The following is a 19,766-nucleotide window of genomic DNA, read 5'->3' as shown; positions in this document are numbered from 1 at the left end:
TGGATTTGACAAGCTTCTAAAACTAAAACATAAGTTTGTTGAAGTTATAAGGCTAAAGAAAAGTGAATGTGACATGTACAGATGATATCTGAAAACCAATCCTTTTGCATTACCATTATGATGTGTTTCACCAAGAGGCTCAAGTTTTGGAAGTCTAGTGACTTTAGGGGTTCCCCAGCCAACTAAAGAAAAAGAAAAACATTTAAAAAACACTGTTAAACAAGGTTTCTTTAGGTCTGTTGAGAGGATCCCTCCCTGGAAAGGAAGCATATGTAACATTCAATGGCAATTCAAATATATTGAATGACAGTATGGAAAGCCAGAAACCCATTTTAAATGGCTTCTATATTTTAAAATGTAATTATGAGGCTGCTAACATCTGCTTTAACTTTTCAGTAGCTTTTAATAAAAACTATAAGCACCTTCACCACTATCAAAAACAAACTCATGCTATCATTCTAACTCTAGGCAGAAACTAAATATTTTCTTAATAAATGGAATACTGGAAATGAGTCTATAAGAGATTCTTAAAATGTTACCAAATAATTTCTAAAGCCTTGTAGCAGGGCTATAAGGGCACTATACACATATTTATCTAGTCATTACATATTTACTGACCACCTATAGTAGGTGAGGTGCTAAGCTTAGTGCTGAAAAGTTACTCAAAATTATTGTGCAAGTTAAGTCCCAGTGTTTTATATCCATTACTCCATTTAATCCTCGTAACAACTTAGGACATGGGTATGTATATTGAAAATGTATTAGAAAAAATTAATACATCTTGGTTTCAAACATTAAGTTTCAGGATGAAAGGTCCAATTTTTTTTTTTTTTTTTTTTTTCCCGAGATGGAGTCTCACCCTGTCACCCAGGCTGGAGTGCAATGGAGTGATCTTGGCTCACTGCAACTTCTCCATCCCAGGTTCAAGCGATTCTCCTGCCCCAGCCTCCTGAGTAGCTGGGATTACAGGCATGTGCTACTACGCCCAGCTAATTTTTTTTTTTTTTTTTTTTTGTATCTTTAGTAGAGACAGGGTTTCACCATGTTGGCCAGGTTGATCTCGAACTCTTGACCTGGTTATCTGCCCGCCTCGGCCTCACAAAGTGCTGGGATTACAGGTGTCAGCCACCATGCCGAGCCGGTTCAATGTTTTAAAAACTCATGTTAGCCATCCATCGTGAAACTTAAATTAACATGTGGGTACTGATATTTCAAATAGAACTTGAACATATTCTAGGAAATACTGGGTAAAATTTTCTTAATAGTTTTTACTTATTTTTTTCTTTATAAAACATTTTTTTATTCAAAAAAGCAATGGACATTTGTGTTAGCAAATTTTGTCCAAATCAGAGTAAAAGATTCTTCTTCACAAGTATACAAGATAATGAATATACAGAATAAAAATGACAAGATTCCTTTTTTCTTTTTTTTTTTTCTCTGTTGTTTAAAGCAATATTTCTAAATTCAGTATCAGTATCAATTTACTCACCAGGAGGAGGGGGTGGGGGTGGCGTTGGACTCTCAGGAGCACAGTCATCTATATTAAGTGGTTCTACCCGGTGGTTCCTTTTCATTCTTAGTTTCTTAGTTTTCTTTTTACCATCAGCTACAAGAATATAAACATGAAACTTCATGTCTTTATGAAAAAGTGCACTTTTATAATAGAAAACAAAGAATACAACAAGAATATTGATATTATTAACAAAAAACATCTTGACTATTTAACTTTGGAAATTGTTACAATAACCAAATGTGTACTTGCATTTACTAAGAATATATTTTTTAAGTGATGGCTTATTGAATGAATGAATGACCAATGAATATGATAAAAAGAGCCAAAATTCTATATTTTAATTTCTGAGAGGTTTTTCAGAATACAAAAAAATGTCATATGACACAAATATAATTGTCTAATTGCAAGAGTTTCCATGAACTTCATAATAATCTGGGAAAAGAAGCTATTCATTATTGTGTCACTCAGTATATTTGATTTTTCTCAGTGGGATATGTAGAATGATTCCAGGTATAAATAGTCCAAATATAATCCTTTGAAATGTGACATAAAAGTCCCTAAACAAATCTAAACATGTTACTTATTTAAAACAACCCCTATAAGGCTATGCATGGCAGCTCACACCTGTAATCTCAGCACTCTGGGAGGCTGAAGTAGGAGGAATGCATGAGCCCAGGAGTTAAGAGAATGGTCTGGGCAACATAAGGAGACCTCATCTCTATGGGGGGGGAAAAAAAAAAAAACCCAGCATGGCTTTGTTTTCATGTGCCTGTAGTCCCAACTATTCAGGAGGCTGAGGCAGAAGGATCACTTGAGCCCTGGAGTTCAAGGCTGCAGTGAGCGTGATTGTGACACTGCCATCCAGCTTTGGTGAAAGAGTGAGAATCTATCTCAAAAAAAAAAAAATCAAATAAATAAGTAAATAAACAAATAAAATAACTCCTAAAGAAGGTAGGCCCAATACAATACAAACACGTAACCAAAATCGCATTAGAACTAGCAGAATTGAATGTGTTCTTTCTTTTAAAAATTATTTACATATTTTAACTTAAACACATATAAACACTTTAAGGAAATCTATGTTAATGTATAAATTTTAGTAAGGTAAATTAGGATGACATAGTAGTTAACTAAATTTAGAACATCAATGTTACTGCAATTTTTTTCCTCACTCTCTGCCCAGGCTGGAGTGCAGTGGTGCGATCTTGGCTCACTGCAATCTCCACCTCCCAGGTTCAAGTGATTCTTGTGTCTCAGGCTCCAGAGTAGCTGGGATTGCAGGCATGTGCCACCACATGCTGCTAATTTTTGTATTTTTTTGTAGAGATGGGCTTTTGCCATGTTGCACAGACCGGTTTCGAATTCCTGACCAAGTGATCTGCACTCCTTGGCTTCCCAAAGTGCTGGGATTACAGATGTGAGCCACCCTGCCCAGCCAATGTAACTGCAATATTTCAAAATTGCCGTGTGTGTGTGTGTGTGTGTGTGTGTGTGTGTCTATGCAATGTACTTTCTAAATGGGAATTATCTGTAACATAAAATATATACAATATCTGTGAAGCCTAAAAAGCAATAAAAAATACAATCACACTTAGAAACAAATTATTATTCTAAATAAATTAGTGTTGTTTGAAACATTTCACTTCATATAAAAACAAATAGGTCTTTGTACAATTAAAGTGGTAAGCCTAACAACTGGAAGAATAGATCCACAAGATGTGGAAGAATACAACCACCAAATGGTACTTTAGGGTAGGCATTAGTTCAGGGTCACGTTAAAGCACAGGATGTGGATCAGATGATCTGGACTGGGGTCTCAGCTTACACAGACAGATATATGATCTTAAGTTACTCAACCTCTTCAAGTCCCTGGTTTCTTCATTTATATAATGGAATACTATACCCTGGGATTGCTATGTTAAATAACAAAATATTATGTTGAATAATATAGTGCATACAAAGGCATCTTTTAAAGTATAAAATATAATGTTAGTTATTATTATAGTTACATGATTTACTACCTGAGATCTCCCTGTGCTATATTTTCAAATCATTTGCCAAAATCATTTTGTTCTTTAACAAGCAGTAGAGAACTATTTAAAAACTTAGCGACCACTGTAATAGGTCTACTTCCTTTTTAACTCTGCTGACAGTTACATGGGTAATATATGACTGCCCTAACTTCCCAACTGACAAAAAGTATAACTTTCAAATTAATATTTTCATCCAGCAAAATATCCATGTTAGCTAATCTGTATCTCAGGAATTGAAATCCTATTTTCATAAGCCCTGTGATACTATAAAAATTTCTTATAAATAACAAAGCCATATTCATAACTAAAAATGTCAAGGAAGCAACAATTATAGGGCATCTCTCATGTGGCTGACACTACTAGGAGTAGAGTTATTTTCTAAGTAACCCTAAAAATCTTGTGAATAAAGACAATATTTATTTGCATTTTAGAGATGAAGAAACTAAGACTAAAGAATGTTACATAACTTAACGTATATCTAGTAGATAAGAGAGTCAAGATTCTATCCCAAGTTGTGTGATTCCAAATGCAGGCTATATCCCTACGATACCAAAAATCATGAACGTTCTGTTATATAACATAGCCAGTTAGAAAAAGAAAAGCAATTATAAGTTGAAGATTTTTTATGATATTAAAATAAGAGAAAAATGGCTATTTGACAAGACATTTTAAAAATGTTGTACCAATAATGTTTGCAACCTACAGCAATAGCCAGTCACTAAAGGAAATGATGCTGATGTAGCATTTATAAGCCTTAAAAAACAAACAAAAAACCTTAAGATGTTAAATTTATTCCAAGGATTCTTTTTTTTTTTTGTACATGAATGTTCATATCAGGTTTATTTGTAATAGCCAAAACAGTATACACCTGAATGCCCACCAACAAGTGACTAGATAAGCAAAGTACGGTACATGGATATGATGGAATACCTCAGAGCAATAAAAAAGAATGGACTATTGATACATGCTACAACATGGATGATTCTCAAAGGAATGACGTTGAGTTCAGAAAGCAAGACAAAAAAGTACATTCTATATGATTCCATTAATATAAAGGAATATATTATATTCAAGGAATAGTATATAAATTAATATAAAGGAATATTTTATATTCAAGGAATATAAATGAATATAAATGATATAAAGCAGATCAGTGATTGCCAGGAGATGAGGTGGAGAAGTAGAGAGGGGAGGAAAGAAGGGATTACTAGAGGACATGAAGAAACTTTTGGGGATAATGTTTATGTTCACTATTTTGATTGGGCTGATGGTTTTACATATGTATACATATATCAAAATGTATCAATCTTTATACTATAAATATGTGCAGTTTGTTGTAAGTCAATTATACCTCAATGAAACTCATTAAAATTACCATATTTTGGGGATCTATTTCTAGAATCTCTATTGTGTTGTATTGATTGATCTCTGTGTCTATCCTCTAGTCAATACTATACTGTTATGATCACTGTGGTTTTATTTTATAGTATGTCTTTTTTTCTTCTTTTTTTTTTTTTTTTGTGATGGAGTCTTGCTCTGTTGCCCAGGCTGGAGTGCAGTGGCACCATCTCGGCTCACTGCAAGCTCTGCCTCCCAGGTTCACGCCATTTTCCTGCCTCAGCCTCCCGAGTAGCTGGGACCACAGGCGCCCGCCACCACGCCTGGCTAATTTTTTGGATTTTTAGTAGAGACAGGGTCTCTACTGTGGTCTCGATCTCCTGACCTTGTGATCCTCCCGCCTCAGCCTCCCAAAGTGTCAGGATTACAGGTATGAGCCACTGTGCCCGGCCACTATTTTATAGTATGTCTTAAATTGGGTAGTATGAATCTTTAACCTTGATCTTTCTTCAAAATTGTTTTGGGTATTCCAGTTCCTTTCCTTTTACATATATTTTATAATGAACTTGCCTATATCTACAAAGACTCATGCTGGGATTTGTTTGGAATTGCCTTAAATCTACAGATCAGTTGGGGGCTCTGGCATTTTAACTTTTTTTTTTTTTTTTTTTTTTTTTAGTATTTATTGATCATTCTTGGGTGTTTCTCGGAGAGGGGGATGTGGCACGGTCATAGGATAATAGTGGAGAGAAGGTCAGCAGATAAACATGTGAACAAAGGTCTCTGGTTTTCCTAGGCAGAGGTCCCTGCAGCCTTCCGCAGTGTTTGTGTCCCTGGGTACTTCAGACTAGGGAGTGGTGACGACTCTTAATGAGCACACTGCCTTCAAGCATCTGTTTAACAAAGCACATCTTGCACCGCCCTTAATCCATTTAACCCTGAGTTGACACAGCACATGTTTCAGAGAGCACAGGGTTGCGGGTAAGGTTATAGATTAACAGCATCCCAAGGCAGAAGAATTTTTCTTAGTACAGAACAAAATGGAGTCTTCTATGTCTACTTCTTTCTATACAGACACAGTAACCATCTGATCTCTCTTTCTTTTCCCCACATTTCCCCCTTTTCTTTTCGACAAAACTGCCATCGTCATCATGGCCCGTTCTCGATGGTCGCTGTCTCTTCGGAGCTGTTGGGTACACCTCCCAGATGTGGCGGCGGGCAGAGGCGCTCCTCACCTTCCCCGACGATGGGTGGGCAGGCAGAGACGCTCCTCACTTCCCAGACGGGGCGGCCGGGCAGAGGCGCTCCTCACTTCCCAGACGGGGCGGCCGGGCAGAGGCGCTCCCCACTTCCCAGACGGCGCAGCCGGGCAGAGGCGCTCCTCACTTCCCATTCGGGGCGGCCGGGCAGAGGCGCTCACTTCCCATTCGGGGCGGCCGGGCAGAGGCGCTCCTCACTTCCCATTCGGGGCGGCCGGGCAGAGGCGCTCCCCACCTCCCAGATGGGGCGGCCGGGCAGAGGCGCTCCTCACCTCCCAGACGATGGGCGGCTGGGCAGAGGCGCTCCTCACCTCCCAGACGATGGGCAGCCGGGCAGAGGCACTCCTCACCTACCCGATGGGGCAGCCGGGCAGAGGAGCTCCCCACTTCCCAGACGGGGTGGTGGCCGGGCAGAGATGCTCCTCACCTCCCAGATGCGGTCACAGCCAGGCAGAGGCGCTCCTCACCTCCCAGATGGAGCGGCCAGGCAGAAGCGCTCCTCACTTCCCAGAAGGGGCAGCCAGGCAGAGGTGCTCCCCACTTCCCAGATGGGGCGGCCGGGCAGAGGTGCTCCTCACTTCCCATTCAGGGCAGCCGGGCAGAGGCGCTCCCCACTTCCTAGATGGGGTGGCGGCTGGGCAGAGACGCTCCTCACATCCCAGATGGGGTGGCGGCCGGGCAGAGGCGCTCCTCACCTCCCAGACGGGGCGGCCGGGCAGAGGCGCTCCTCACTTCCCAGACGGGGCGGCCGGCCAGGGGCGCTCCTCACATCCCAGATGATGGGCGGCCAGGCAGAGACGCTCCTCACTTCCTAGACAGGGTGGCAGCCAGGCAGAGGCGCTCCACACTTCCCAGATGGGGCAGCCAGGCAGAGGGGCTCCTCACATCCCAGATGATGGGCGGCCAGGCAGAGACGCTGCTCACTTCCTAGACGGGGTGGCGGGCAGGCAGAGGCTGTAATCTTAGCACTTTGGGAGGCCAAGGCAGGCGGCTGGGAGGTGGAGGTTGTAGCGAGCCGAGATCACGCCACTGCACTCCAGCCTGGGCAACATTGAGCATTGAGTGAGCGAGACTCCGTCTGCAATCCCAGCACCTTGGGAGGCCGAGGTGGGTGGATCACCCGAGGCCAGGAGCTGGAGACCAGATCGGTCAACATGGCGAAACCCCGTCTCCACCAAAAATGCAAAAACCAGTCAGGAGTGGCAGCGCGTGCCTGGAATCCCAGGCACTCGGCAGGCTAAGGCAGGAGAATCACGGGAGCCCGAGGCAGGGAGGTTGCAGCGAGCCGAGATCATGGCAGTACAGTCCAGGCTCGGCAAGAGAGGGAGACTGTAGAAAGAAAGAAAGAAAGGGGAGGGGGAGGGGGGAGGAGAGGGAGGGGGAGAGGAGGAGGGGGAGGGCTATTCCAAAGATTCTTGAGAGCTATGCTGTATCCCAAATTTATGAAAATAAAAATGGAATTTTCTGCTGAAATCCTTATAAGTTACAAAGGACCACATTTTAAGTCATGGAAAAACAGGTTAGGAACAAACTGACTGAATAATAAAAGACCTTGAGAAAATCATGGTAAATATGGCATTTGAAGACAGAAAAATATTGAAGTACTCATTTGTAAAAACAAACATAAAAAATGAGATGAAGTATAAGTTTTATGTATATATACATAAGATAATTACTTTAAATAACTAGATTTATTACCTGATTCCAATGATGGCCGGTCTGTCTCATCTTCATTGTTTAACTGCTGTGTTAATGCCTCCTTATAATTTTCTACTAGTCTAAATTCATTATTTTTTTGGCCATTGTGATTAACCTGGCCTTGTGTCTCTATTTGCTCATGCTCCATTTTATGTTTCAGGTGGCAGCCATCACTGTCTTTCTCCATTTTTTGCTTTTTTTTCTCTCTTTCAAGTTTTCCTTCATTCTAACAAAAAATAAAATACATTATCTTTACTATGATGGTTTTATCTAAGATAGTTTTAAGGGAGAAGAAATCAAATACCTTAACAGGATTCTGTAACTTCAAGGACACTGTGAGACTTCTATTTTAAAAATGATTTCATGAATACATCATTAAAAGATGCTAAATGTCAAACATTCAGTAAAACAGAAAGTATAACAAAAGCAAACAAATATTACCAGTAATTCCACAATCTAGAGATGACTACTATTCATCTGTATTATTCCGTATATAATCTGTTCAGTATATAATCACTAAGAGATGATTTTCTCTGCCAACCCCCACACATACATACATATATCATGTACAGACATACATCACCCAGAAACATACATAAATATATGTATCTATATATACTTATGTATTTGTTGTTTAAACAAAAAAGAATTGAAGTTTTTATTGAAGAATATACATTTCTTTCCATGCCAATGAATATATAAAGTGCTCAGAACAGTGCCTTACACATAGTAAATGCTACATAAATGTTAGATACAATTATTTTCATCAATTATTATTTTGAATGTCTATAGCATACCAATTCTGTATCAATGAACAAAGTATTTATTTCCAATTTTTCACTATTTTAAAAAACAGAATCATCCTAATAGCTTTTTTTTTAATTTTTTTAGATTAAATTGCTAACAGTAGAACTGTTGAGTCAGTGGGTAGGCAAATTTAAAAATGTCACATATAGTCACAAAATTCCCTTCAGAAAAAATGAATCAATGAACCTCAGGTAAAGGGTTGGGAGAGTGATTTTTTTCTACATCATATTCAATACCACATATCATGATTGACCTTTTACATCTCTGCCGTATTAATACATATTTTTATTTAACTTAGTGTTATTTTCATTTGAGTTTAAGTTAAAATTTTTATTGCCAGCAAAAATGAACTATTATTGACTTATTTTATTTTATTTTTTTTGAGATGGAGTCTCGCTCTGTCGCCCAGGCTGGAGTGCAGTGGCACGATCTCGGCTCACTGCAACCTCCACCCCTCCAGGTTTAAGCAATTCTCTGCCTCGGCCTCTGGAGTAGCTGGGATTATAGGTTCGTGCCACGCCTGGCTAATTTTTTGTATTTTTAGCAGAGACAGGGTTTCACCGTCTTGGCCAGGCTGGTCTTGAACTCCAACCACCTCGGCCTCCCAAAGTGCTGGGATTACAGGCGTGAGCCACGGTGCCTGGCCACTTATTGACATTTTTAATTTTTTTTTAGGAAACTGCCTTTGGTAACCCAATGCCCACTTTTCTATTAGATTCTCATTATTTTCATAGTAATTTGTAAGAGTTCTTTTGTGCATACGTGTCACTAGGACTAGTCACAGAGTCACATAAGACTATGTGTTCTATTTTTCACTAGAGTTTACTTCTTTTCATTTTTGCTTTTTAACTTTGTAGAATAGCTCTTTAAAAATTGGGTAGTATAAGATCTATCCACCTTTTTCCTTTATGATTTGTGGCTTGCTTGTCCTGCTTTGAAACTTTTTCCTCCTCCAAGCACATATAAAGACTTATCTATATTATCTACTAGTAACTTGAAGACTTTCACTTTTTAAAACGTATTTAAGTTTTTGATACTTTTGGAATTTAACTGGGTATACAATATTCAATAATTTTCCTTTTTCTAAATGGTTATTCAATTGTTCTATTATTTTTTTCTCTCAGATTTGAAATGTTATCTTTATCTTGTACTAAAATGCTCATACATAAATAGGTTTATTAATATTCGTTCCATTGATCTGTCTGTCTCTTCTGGAACCAATACCTTCCAATATCTCACCATTTTAATTATCTGCAGTAATAATAAAAAAAAAATGTTAGGTGCTTCTGTACCAAGAAACATGCTAAAAAAGTTTTGTGGGGAAAAAAAGAGAAAATCTGTATGGTTAAAAAAAAACAACTATAGCTAATTTGCTTTTATTTCTTTACTGGCCATCTTCTTGAAATTATAGTTTCAAAGCGTTAAGTGTACTTTCCCCATGCCACTTATTAATTTGGGAACTTTCTATATGTGATATATACTATGTCGTACACCACTATTATTCACTTCTATACATTGTGGGAAATACGGTGCTGGGAGAAGCACTAGAGCCTTCTACATAATTTATACCCATGGTACTATAAAATAATTAGCCATTATTTATAAAGCAAGCCTTATTATACACAGAGAATAATTGTTGTTTCAAAGTAAAAAGTACAACTTAACCTCTTCTCTCTCAATATTTTTAAAAGAACATAAAACAAAACTTGACAAATATAATATCTGATAGAATGGAGACAAAACAATAGCTCATGCTATTAAGATGGCCTTACTATAATTAGAAAAGCACACATTTAGGGTGAATGCAATGAGGTTACTGAAAGATTGAATACAATTAAACCTCCTGGTATCCAGCAACTTAAAAACAAATGTCTCATATTACTAACTATTTTGCAAAATAAAGCAACACCAAAACTATCCAATCATCTTCTTACCTGTGGAGCTGCCTCCCTCCTCAGTAGCAGCCCCAAGGAAGTTTAAAAAATCATCCACCTTTCCAGATGAACACCTGTGTGGAAGGAGGCAGTGAGAGGGGAAGGGGAATGGGGAATATACAGGCAGGACCAGGAAGTCAGCCTAAGGTTTAGGAAGCAATGCCTCAGAAGAGGCATCGCTGCTGCCAGCCATAAAAGCAGAGCCAATGCAAACTCTGGACACGAGCAGAAAATGAAAACAAAAACACAGACGCGCACACACACAACCCCTTAACGTCTTCATAATTAAAATCTACAAATTAATGTTGGTAAAATTTCTGATTTAAAATGGAAATAAATGATATTCAGATATAGGAGAATTTATTGCAGTTTCAAACATCCTTAAGTATCCTGGAAAAATAGAAAATTGTTTATGTACCCTAATGCATTCTAAGTAAATATTGCAGATGGACAGTAACAGCAATACAGAAACACAGAAAATGTAAATAAGAGTAAATATGTTATTACTATATGAAATAAATGACAAAATAGATTTGTCAACACAGCAACTATAATAATTGCTACAGTCAAATTTATTTATTGTCATTTAATTCTGAAGTCATATTCCCCCTTTTACACTAGATTCAAAGGTAATTTAAGAGTAAGAAAAAGCAGTAAACCTTTAATCAGTCTCTCATGTTTAATTTCTTATAGAAATAATCTCTCAGAAGAAATACATCTGTTTCCCTGCCTCCTTTCCCAACTTTCCACCTTCTTTTCCAAGTTCCAACTTATAACTTAAGATACAAAAATTACATTTGCCTTCATTCATACCTCAATGATTACAGATGCTATTGGCTGGAAAGGATTCGTTGGTTCTGGGTCCAACTCAGCCAGACCACTGGTTCCATCGAGTTCAGCCTGCTCCTGTTCATTTTGTTTTCTATCGTTTGAGGAAAAATAATTGAAATTTCCTTTGAGAAAGTGCTGAACCATGTTAAAGAAAACTGCAATAGGTATAAGGCTATTACATGTAGTAATTTAAACATCTGGACATGGTTTTGAATTACTGAGAGCATTTCAAAAATCCTTATGCAGGTAAGAGGCTGCTTCCTCCCATGTAAAGACTAATCATTTCAATTAAAAAAATGCTGATAAAAATGACATTTCCTATGACTGACTTCTTAATATCAACAGTGCAATTATTCTTCCATGTGCCAAGGGTATTACTGATCAACTTATTAATTACCCTCCAAAATCAATGCTGTCCTCTTTACTGGTGTTAACAAATAGTAATTATTCTTTTTTTTTTTTTTTTTTTTTTTTGAGTCGGAGTCTTGCACTCTCACCCAGGCTGGAGTGCAGTGGCACCATCTCGGCTCACTGCAAGCTCCACCTCCCGGGTTCACGCCATTCTCCTGCCTCAGCCTCCCGAGTAGCTGGGACTACAGGCGCCCGCCACCAGGCCTGGCTAATTTTTTGTATTTTTAGTAGAGACGGGGTTTCACCCTATTAGCCAGGATGGTCTCAATCTCCTGACCCTGTGATCTGCCTGCCTCTGCCTCCCAAAGTGCTGGGATTACAGGTGTGAGCCACCGCGCCCAGCCAAATAGTAATTATTCTTATTAATTCTTTTCTTAAGGGCTAAGTCTTCTCTTACAAAACTAGGAAAACATTCCTTCAACTCAACCTATGCTTTTATTTCTGCATAAACATGTTTCTTGTTTAGTATAAAAGAATAAAAGACTAGAATATCTACAGATTGATTCTATAGAAGTATATGACAGAGTAGTAATATAAAATATTTTATCAAGTTGTATATCATATTTGAACTAGATAATAACTTCCATAATAGTGTTCAGTGGCTATAAAAATAAGTTACCATATGTATCATTCAGATTAAATAAGTATTTCCATATTAGTTACCACTGAACATTTACTATCTCTGTGATTTATAGTAATGTTGTTCCATACATGATGAGTAATGTTATTAAGATGAGCAGCCGGCCGGGTGCGGTGGCTCACGCCTGTAATCCCAGCATTTTGGGAGGCCGAGGCAGGTGCATCACGAGGTCAGGAGTTTGAGACCAGCCTAATCAACATGGTGAAACCCTGTCTCTACTGAAAATACAAAATTAGCCGGGTGTGGTGGTGCATGCCTGTTATCCCCATTACTCGGGAGGCTGAGGCAGGAGAATCGCTTGAACCTGGGAGACGGAGGTTGCAGTGCGCCGAGACTGCGCCATTGCACTCCAGCCTGGGCAACAAGAGCAAAATTCCACCTCAAAAAAAAAAAAAAAAAAAAAAGAGCAGCCAAAGACCAAAAAAAAAAAAAAGAAAGAAACACAAGTATTGTGGATCTTTAACTGGACTGTAAGTATGGTATAGCAATGTAAATGTTCATTACCATAATATTTACTAGCTGTGTTCTAGATGGAAATACATATCCTTTTATTATGAACCTAGGAAGCCAAGATTTGGAGATTTGCAATTTACTACTTCTGTGACTTTGGACCTGGATCTTTTGAGCCTTAGCTTTCCCACAAATGTGAATAAAAATAACCACTTCATAGAGCTGTACCAAGGGTCAGATAAAGTAATATATGTGAGAACACTCTGTGAATTAACTTTCTCATAGGATAGTCATTGTTATTAATTTTATTTATTAGTAAGCAACTTCAGGAATACAGTATTAATATATTATTTTTACTTGGCATGTTTTACTATTTTTCAAAAACACTAGAAATGACTATCTGAACCAATTAGATTGGATTTAGTGAAGTAAAAAGCTTGTTTTTAATCACCCGTCTCCGAATGTCAATTTGCTTTTAATTATGGAGTATTGGCTCAACAGAAGAGGTCTCCTCAAGAGGAGAGGTCTCAGACCACAACTGGCATGGATAAAGAGAAAGAAAGAAAGGGTAAGGAGTATTGGAAAAGCCTGCCATAACATGATCTAGAATATCATTATGGAAAAGACAAAAACATTTAAAAAGTTACTAACATTAGATTTCTTTTATCCAACTCAATTTTTTTGTTGCTTCTGTTTTTATTTTCTTAGTGGAGGAAAAGGAGTTTTCACATAATTATGGCCATATATTTAATTTTTATAAATATTATATATAAAAGGTATACTTAACATGCATGATTGGTTGTACTGAGCTTTATATGATAAAAATACATACTAAGAAAAAAACAAATATTCTCACAGGAACTAAAACCTTGTATCAACAGCTGCCAAAATCATTCACTCTAATCTGTCTTTTATATAAAGAGATCCCTAGATGAAAGGCATGCTCATATTATTGAGCACTTGGGGATAGAGAGTCATTTCTATAAATATTTCTTTAAGTCCTATCGATGAATTAAATGAAAAATACCAGTTATCAGAGGATTTCCTTCACGGTATAAGGAAGTACCTCATAATGGGCCACCAAGGGTAGTGGGTTCTTGCTCACTGGGCTACAACTATGTTAAACTACATAAAAGGCCAGATGGAAGGCAACTATGGATCAGATTTTGCTTGAGTTGAATGATTCTCTAGCAGCTCACCTTCTATCCTTGCTGAAACTAAAAAGGTTCCTCAGTCTCACGTTATTGACATATTAAGCCTGATAATTCTTTGTTGTGGGAGACAGTCCTGTGTGTCATAGGATGTTTAGCTGCATCCCTGGCCTCTACCCAATAGATTCCAAGTAGTACTCCACTCCTCCCCCTAGTGGTGAAAACTAAAAATGTCTCCAGACACTGCCAAATGTTAAAAATACTACCCTGTGCATTGAGAACCACTGCACTAAGGTACCCACAAGCAATCAGAGACAAAAATTTAAAACTCTGGAAGACAATGGCTACATAAGGAGTAAATTTAACTATTATACAACCACCAGAAAAATTAGGAATCTACCACCCAAACTTGTATAGAAAAAGATCCACAGAAATACAAAATTTACCTAGTGTCTTCCTTCACACAGAAAGAAGAAACTGAACAGATAAAACTAACAACTGATTCATAAAATTGTTATGTTTTTGATCCTTCAAATGCATTGTGGTGCAAAATTAATCTACTTACCTTTCTTCTCGTAATTTTCGCACTCGTTCAGCTCTTTCTTGTTTCTCTTGTTCCTCAAGAGCACGCTGCTCTGTTGTCTCTTTTTGGATGCGTTCATTTAAGGCATCAAAGTCTCTTGCAATAACATGTAGCAGCCAATAAAGGCCTTTTTTAATGGACTTGTCAATTTTCTTTCCATACCCCGAGATTGCTGAACATGGTTCCTAAAACAGAAATTTATTTGACTAAAAGATTAAAAGGTCTCCACACAAATCTATTCATAAACCATTAAGTATAATTAATGGCAAATCAAAATTAAGCCATTTAAGTTAATAATATGAAGCATCTGCTTATTTAACTTCCAAAACATAGCACTGCAATGATTAACATCAGTATATAGAACTTAAAATATTTTACAGATAACATCTGTACACTATGTGAGATATTATAAAGAAGAGGGTGACAGTGCCACTTATAATATCAGAAGAAAAAATTTAACTGCCATAAAAAGACATCTCTATTGATTAAAAATGCCAGGAAGTTTTAATTCCTTATACTACAATCTACAGCAGTAAACATCCATAAGATTGACAGCCTAATGTTTTTTGAAACCAAAATAAATTATTAAATCCACTGTTCATCTTCCTTAAGACTGTATGAGATCTCTCCTGATATGATTTATCTTTTCTTTTTTTGTTTTTTAGAGGCAGTGTCTCATTCTGTTGGCCAGGCTGGAGTGCAGTGGCTGAATTAGAACTCACTGCAGCCTCAGCCTCCCAGGGTCCAGTGGTCTTCCCACCTCAGCCCCCTCAAGCAGCTGGGACTACAGGCACACACTACCACACCTAGCTAGTTTTTGTATTTTTTGTAGAGCTAGGGTCTCACTATGTTGCCCAGGTTGGTCTCAAACTCCTGGGCTCAAGCAATCTGCCCCCTTCAACCTCCCAAACTGCTGGGATTACAGGTATGAGCTACCATGCCCAGCAAAATAATTTTTCAAAATTCATTATGAATCTCTCATATGTTTAAATTTTGTATTTACACTTTTCTTTCCCATTTTACAAATTTCATGCCATGATGTGTTGGCATAGCAAACAGATGCTATCAGCAATATCTTAAAACGCAAATGTGAAGCTCCTTGAAATCATGGAAAGATAGTTCATGGAAATAACAATGAAATAGACAACAAATATTATGGTATTAAGTTATATCAACAGAAAAATGGAAATGTGATTTCATAGGTTACAAAAAATTCTTTGAAAACATTGCCTTTTAATTGCTATCACTTTTATAAAAACCAAGTTATACTGAACCTATTTGAAAGGACAAAAAATTAAAATTAAAAAAAAAAAAAAACCTTACTATCTGACACAGGCACTTGTGCTCATTGACCAATTTTTCCAGAGATAGACATTCAATGACATCAGCTTCTCCTAAAGCTCCTTCTTTATCTTGTTTATTTGCCAACCTGAAAGATAATTAAAGTACTTTTATACAGCATATATATAATTGGATAGAAACTTAAAGATATTTTGACCACATTCTTTTTTTTTTTTTTTTTTGAGACTGAGTCTTGCTCTGTTTCCCAGGCTGGAGTACAGTGGTGCAATCTCAGCTCACTGCAACCTCCGCCTCCCAGGTTCAAGTGATTCTCCTGCCTCAGCCTCCAGAGTAGCTGGGACTACAGGTGTGTGCCACCACGCGAGGCTAATTTTTTGTATTTTCAGTAGAGACTGGGTTTCGCCATGTTGGCCAGGCTGGTCTTGAACTCCTGACCTCAAGTGATCTGTCAGTCTCAGCCTCTCAAAGTGCTGGGATTACAGATATCATCCACCATGCCTGGCCTGACCACATTCTTTGATTCCCAAGTTTTAAATGTACTGATTACAGAACACACTAGTATCTTAAAATGTTGTAGCATCAATTTTGTCATTTTTCCTTTATTATTGCTAAAATAGTTTTTAAGTACTGGCCTATAAAAGGAAAATCAAATAAAGTGTCAAGAAAACATAAACAAGAGATCAATATGCCAACAAAACAGAAAAAGCTACAAAACAGAAAAAGAAGAGGACTAATTTCCACAGGTCACATCCATAAATTATATTCTTATCTTCTTAAAATACAAACTGTAATGTTTTAAATGCCCAAATATTCATTCTGAATTTTTAATATTTGAGCTCATCTACAATTCTAATGTGTGAATGTGTCCACATAAATGTGCAATTTACTGAAGACCCAAGGCCACTTCTAATATACTTGGCAAAGCACTGGGAATTTTAAAAAAAAAAAATTGTACTCAATTAGAGACAAACTGGACACCAACAAAATGAAAAACCAATATATTCTACAGAAAAACAGGATTTACCACAATATACCACTATTTAATTATATAACATAGATTTAAAAGTTTAATAAAATACTGCCTTGCTCAAAGTTTGACAGACTCTTTAGGTTAAAAAAAAAATTAAGTACATAGACTAAGAAATCTAACGAACCCTTCCCACCTATCTTTAAAAATTATCAAAACTGTGTCATTCTTGCTTATCTATATACCTTTTTTTTTGTATTTCCCAAGTTACCATTAAAATCTACATACCTTCTATTTTGCTGCCTGAATCACATTACTTCACACAGATATTAAAAAATCATTACCATGATACCACTATCACACCTAACAAAATTAACAGTAAGTCTTCAATATTACTCAATTTACTCAATATTCTCCAATATCATTTTACAAGTGTTATGTTTAAATTCAGGTCCAATATACGTTACTTATCACTTAACTCTTTTTGAATCTATATTATACCTGCCCTCCCCACTACCACCCCCATGACTCTTTTCCTCCCATGACATTTGTAATTTTTCTTTAGAATTCCCATGTTTGGGATTTGGCTAATATCCTCCTTATAAACTTATTCAACATACCTATCCTATATTTCCCATATCTGGTGGTAAGAAGCTGGATGAGTTTCAGATGAAATCTTTTTGGCAAGCATACTTCGTAGGTGGTGCTTGTATTTAGGGAGGCATATAATATCACTTTTATATAATGTCCTATTTTGGTGGTATAAAATTAACGAATGGGTTTACATTTAGCCTGATCCATCCAAAATAAAGTTCCTCATTAATCTTTCACTTACTGATTTTAGCAGCCATTGATGACCTTTACTTAATTCTATTATTTTACCAAAGTTTATGAAACAGTAACTTTCTAGTTCCATATTCCTTCTGCATTTACTAGCAGGATTCTTGCTAAAAATAAGCTTTCACCAACTACTTGGTGCCTCTTAAAATTCACAAAGTCAAGATAAATGTTTGATCCTTTGCCTTTATTTCCTGATTTTCAAAATAATGAATTAATGGCGTAGCAACCTCTGAAGGTGATCAGGTTGATTTAAAAAAAAAATCCTATAAATTTAAGGATTACGAGTGCAGTTTTGTGATGTAAATGTATTGCACAGTGGTGATATATTGCATAGTGGTGAGGTGTGGGCTTTCAGTGTAACCATAAGCTTAATAATGTGCATTGTAGATATTAATTTCTCATCTCTAACTCCCCTTCCACCCTCCCACCTGTCCAAGTCTCCAATGTCTATTAATCCACACTCCATGTCAATGTGTACACATTATTTAACTTCCACTTGTGAGAACATGCTAGATTTGACGGTTTCTGAATTATTTCACTTTAAAAAATGACCTCCAGCTCCATCCACGTTGCTGGAAAAAACATGCTTTTTTAAATAGTTGAATAGCATTCCATTTTATGTATGTATATACAAAACACACACACAAACATTTCTTTCATCATCCATTGAAGGACATTTAGGTTGACTCCCTACCTTTGCTACTGTGAATAATGCTGTGATAAACATCTTGAGTTCAGATATCTTTTCTTGTATCATGATTTCTTTTCCTTTGGATAGGTACCCAGTAGTGAGGTTGCTAGACTGAATGGTAGTTCTTTTTTTAGGTCTTTAAGAAATCTCCATACTGGCCGGGCACGGTGGCTTACGCCTGTAATCCCAGCACTTTGGGAGGCCGAGGCGGGCAGATCACAAGGTCAGGAGATCGAGACCATCCTGGCTAACACGGTGGAACCCCATCTCTACTAAAAATACAAAAAACTAGCCGGGCGTGGTGGCAGGCGCCTGTAGTCCCAGCTACTCGGGAGGCTGAGGCAGAAGAAGGGCATGAACCCGGGAGGCAGAGCTTGCAGTGAGCCGAGATTGCGCCACTACACTTCAGTCTGGGCAACACAGCGAGACTCCGTCTCAAAAGAAAAAAAAAAAAGAAATCTCCATACTGTTTTCCATAGTGATTGTACTAATTTACATTCCAAGAGTGTATAAGCATTCCTTTTTCTACACAGTCTCGCAGACATCTGCTATGTTTTAACTTTTCAGTAACAGCTAAAAATTCTGACTGGTGTGAGATGGTATTTCATTGTGGTTTTAATCTGCATTTCTCTGATTAGGCATATTGAGCATTTTTTTCATATGCTTGTTGGCCATCTGTATGTCTTCTTTTGAAAAATGACTATTCATGTCTTTTGCACATTTTTAATGGGGTTGTTTTTGTTGTTGTTGATTTCCTTGTAAGTTTTGGTTATTAGTCTCCTATAGGATAAAGAGGTTGCAAATATTTTCCCTCATTCTGCAGGCTGTTTGCTCCATTGATTACTTCTTTTGCTGTGCAGAAGTTTTTACTTAATAATTAAGTCCCATTTGTCTATTTCTGGTTTTGTTGCTTTTGCTTTTGAGGTCTTAGTCATGAATTATTTGCCTAGACCAATGTCCAGAAGAGTTTCATCAGTTTTCTTCTAGTATTTTTCAGGTCTTACATTAAGTCTTTAATGCACCCTGAGTTAATTTTTGTATATGGTGAGAGACAGGGTTCCAGTTTCATTCTTCTGCATATGGCAATTGAATTTTCCCAGCATCGCTGTACCCATCATCTGGGTTCTCTATTCTTTTCCACTGATCTATTCATCTATTTCTATACCAGTACCATGCTACTTTGGTTACAATAACCTTGTAGTATAATTTAAGGTCAGATAATATGATGCCTCCAGCTTTGTTCTTTTTGCTTAGGACTGCTTTGGCTATTCAGGCTTTTTGGTACTTTTTCTTATTTTGAGAGGCATCATTATGAACT

General features: G+C 37.5%; 1 protein-coding gene across 9 annotated transcripts in view; it reads right to left on the bottom strand.

Moving 5' to 3' along the window:
• The window catches only part of ARL13B (ADP ribosylation factor like GTPase 13B), a 75,537-nt gene that overhangs the window by 4,278 nt on the left and 51,493 nt on the right, over window positions 1–19,766 (bottom strand). For 7 of the 9 annotated variants that reach the window (XM_001137759.7, XM_054680825.2, XM_063806922.1 and 4 more), the window contains 6 exons: window positions 15,972–16,077; window positions 14,631–14,833; window positions 11,396–11,504; window positions 7,842–8,067; window positions 1,490–1,606; window positions 114–182 (listed from right to left, as the gene is read on the bottom strand). In XM_001137759.7, the coding sequence (XP_001137759.1) occupies window positions 114–182; window positions 1,490–1,606; window positions 7,842–8,067; window positions 11,396–11,504; window positions 14,631–14,833; window positions 15,972–16,077 (830 nt within the window). The remainder of the gene's footprint in view (window positions 1–113; window positions 183–1,489; window positions 1,607–7,841; window positions 8,068–11,395; window positions 11,505–14,630; window positions 14,834–15,971; window positions 16,078–19,766) is intronic. The other 2 variants (XM_024355579.3, XM_054680824.2) reach the window with 1 other exon arrangement.

The sequence above is a fragment of the Pan troglodytes genome, chromosome 2 (assembly GCF_028858775.2).
Source record: "Pan troglodytes isolate AG18354 chromosome 2, NHGRI_mPanTro3-v2.0_pri, whole genome shotgun sequence".
Classification (NCBI taxonomy): domain Eukaryota; kingdom Metazoa; phylum Chordata; class Mammalia; order Primates; family Hominidae; genus Pan; species Pan troglodytes.
This window is presented reverse-complemented; position numbering and strand designations above follow the sequence as displayed.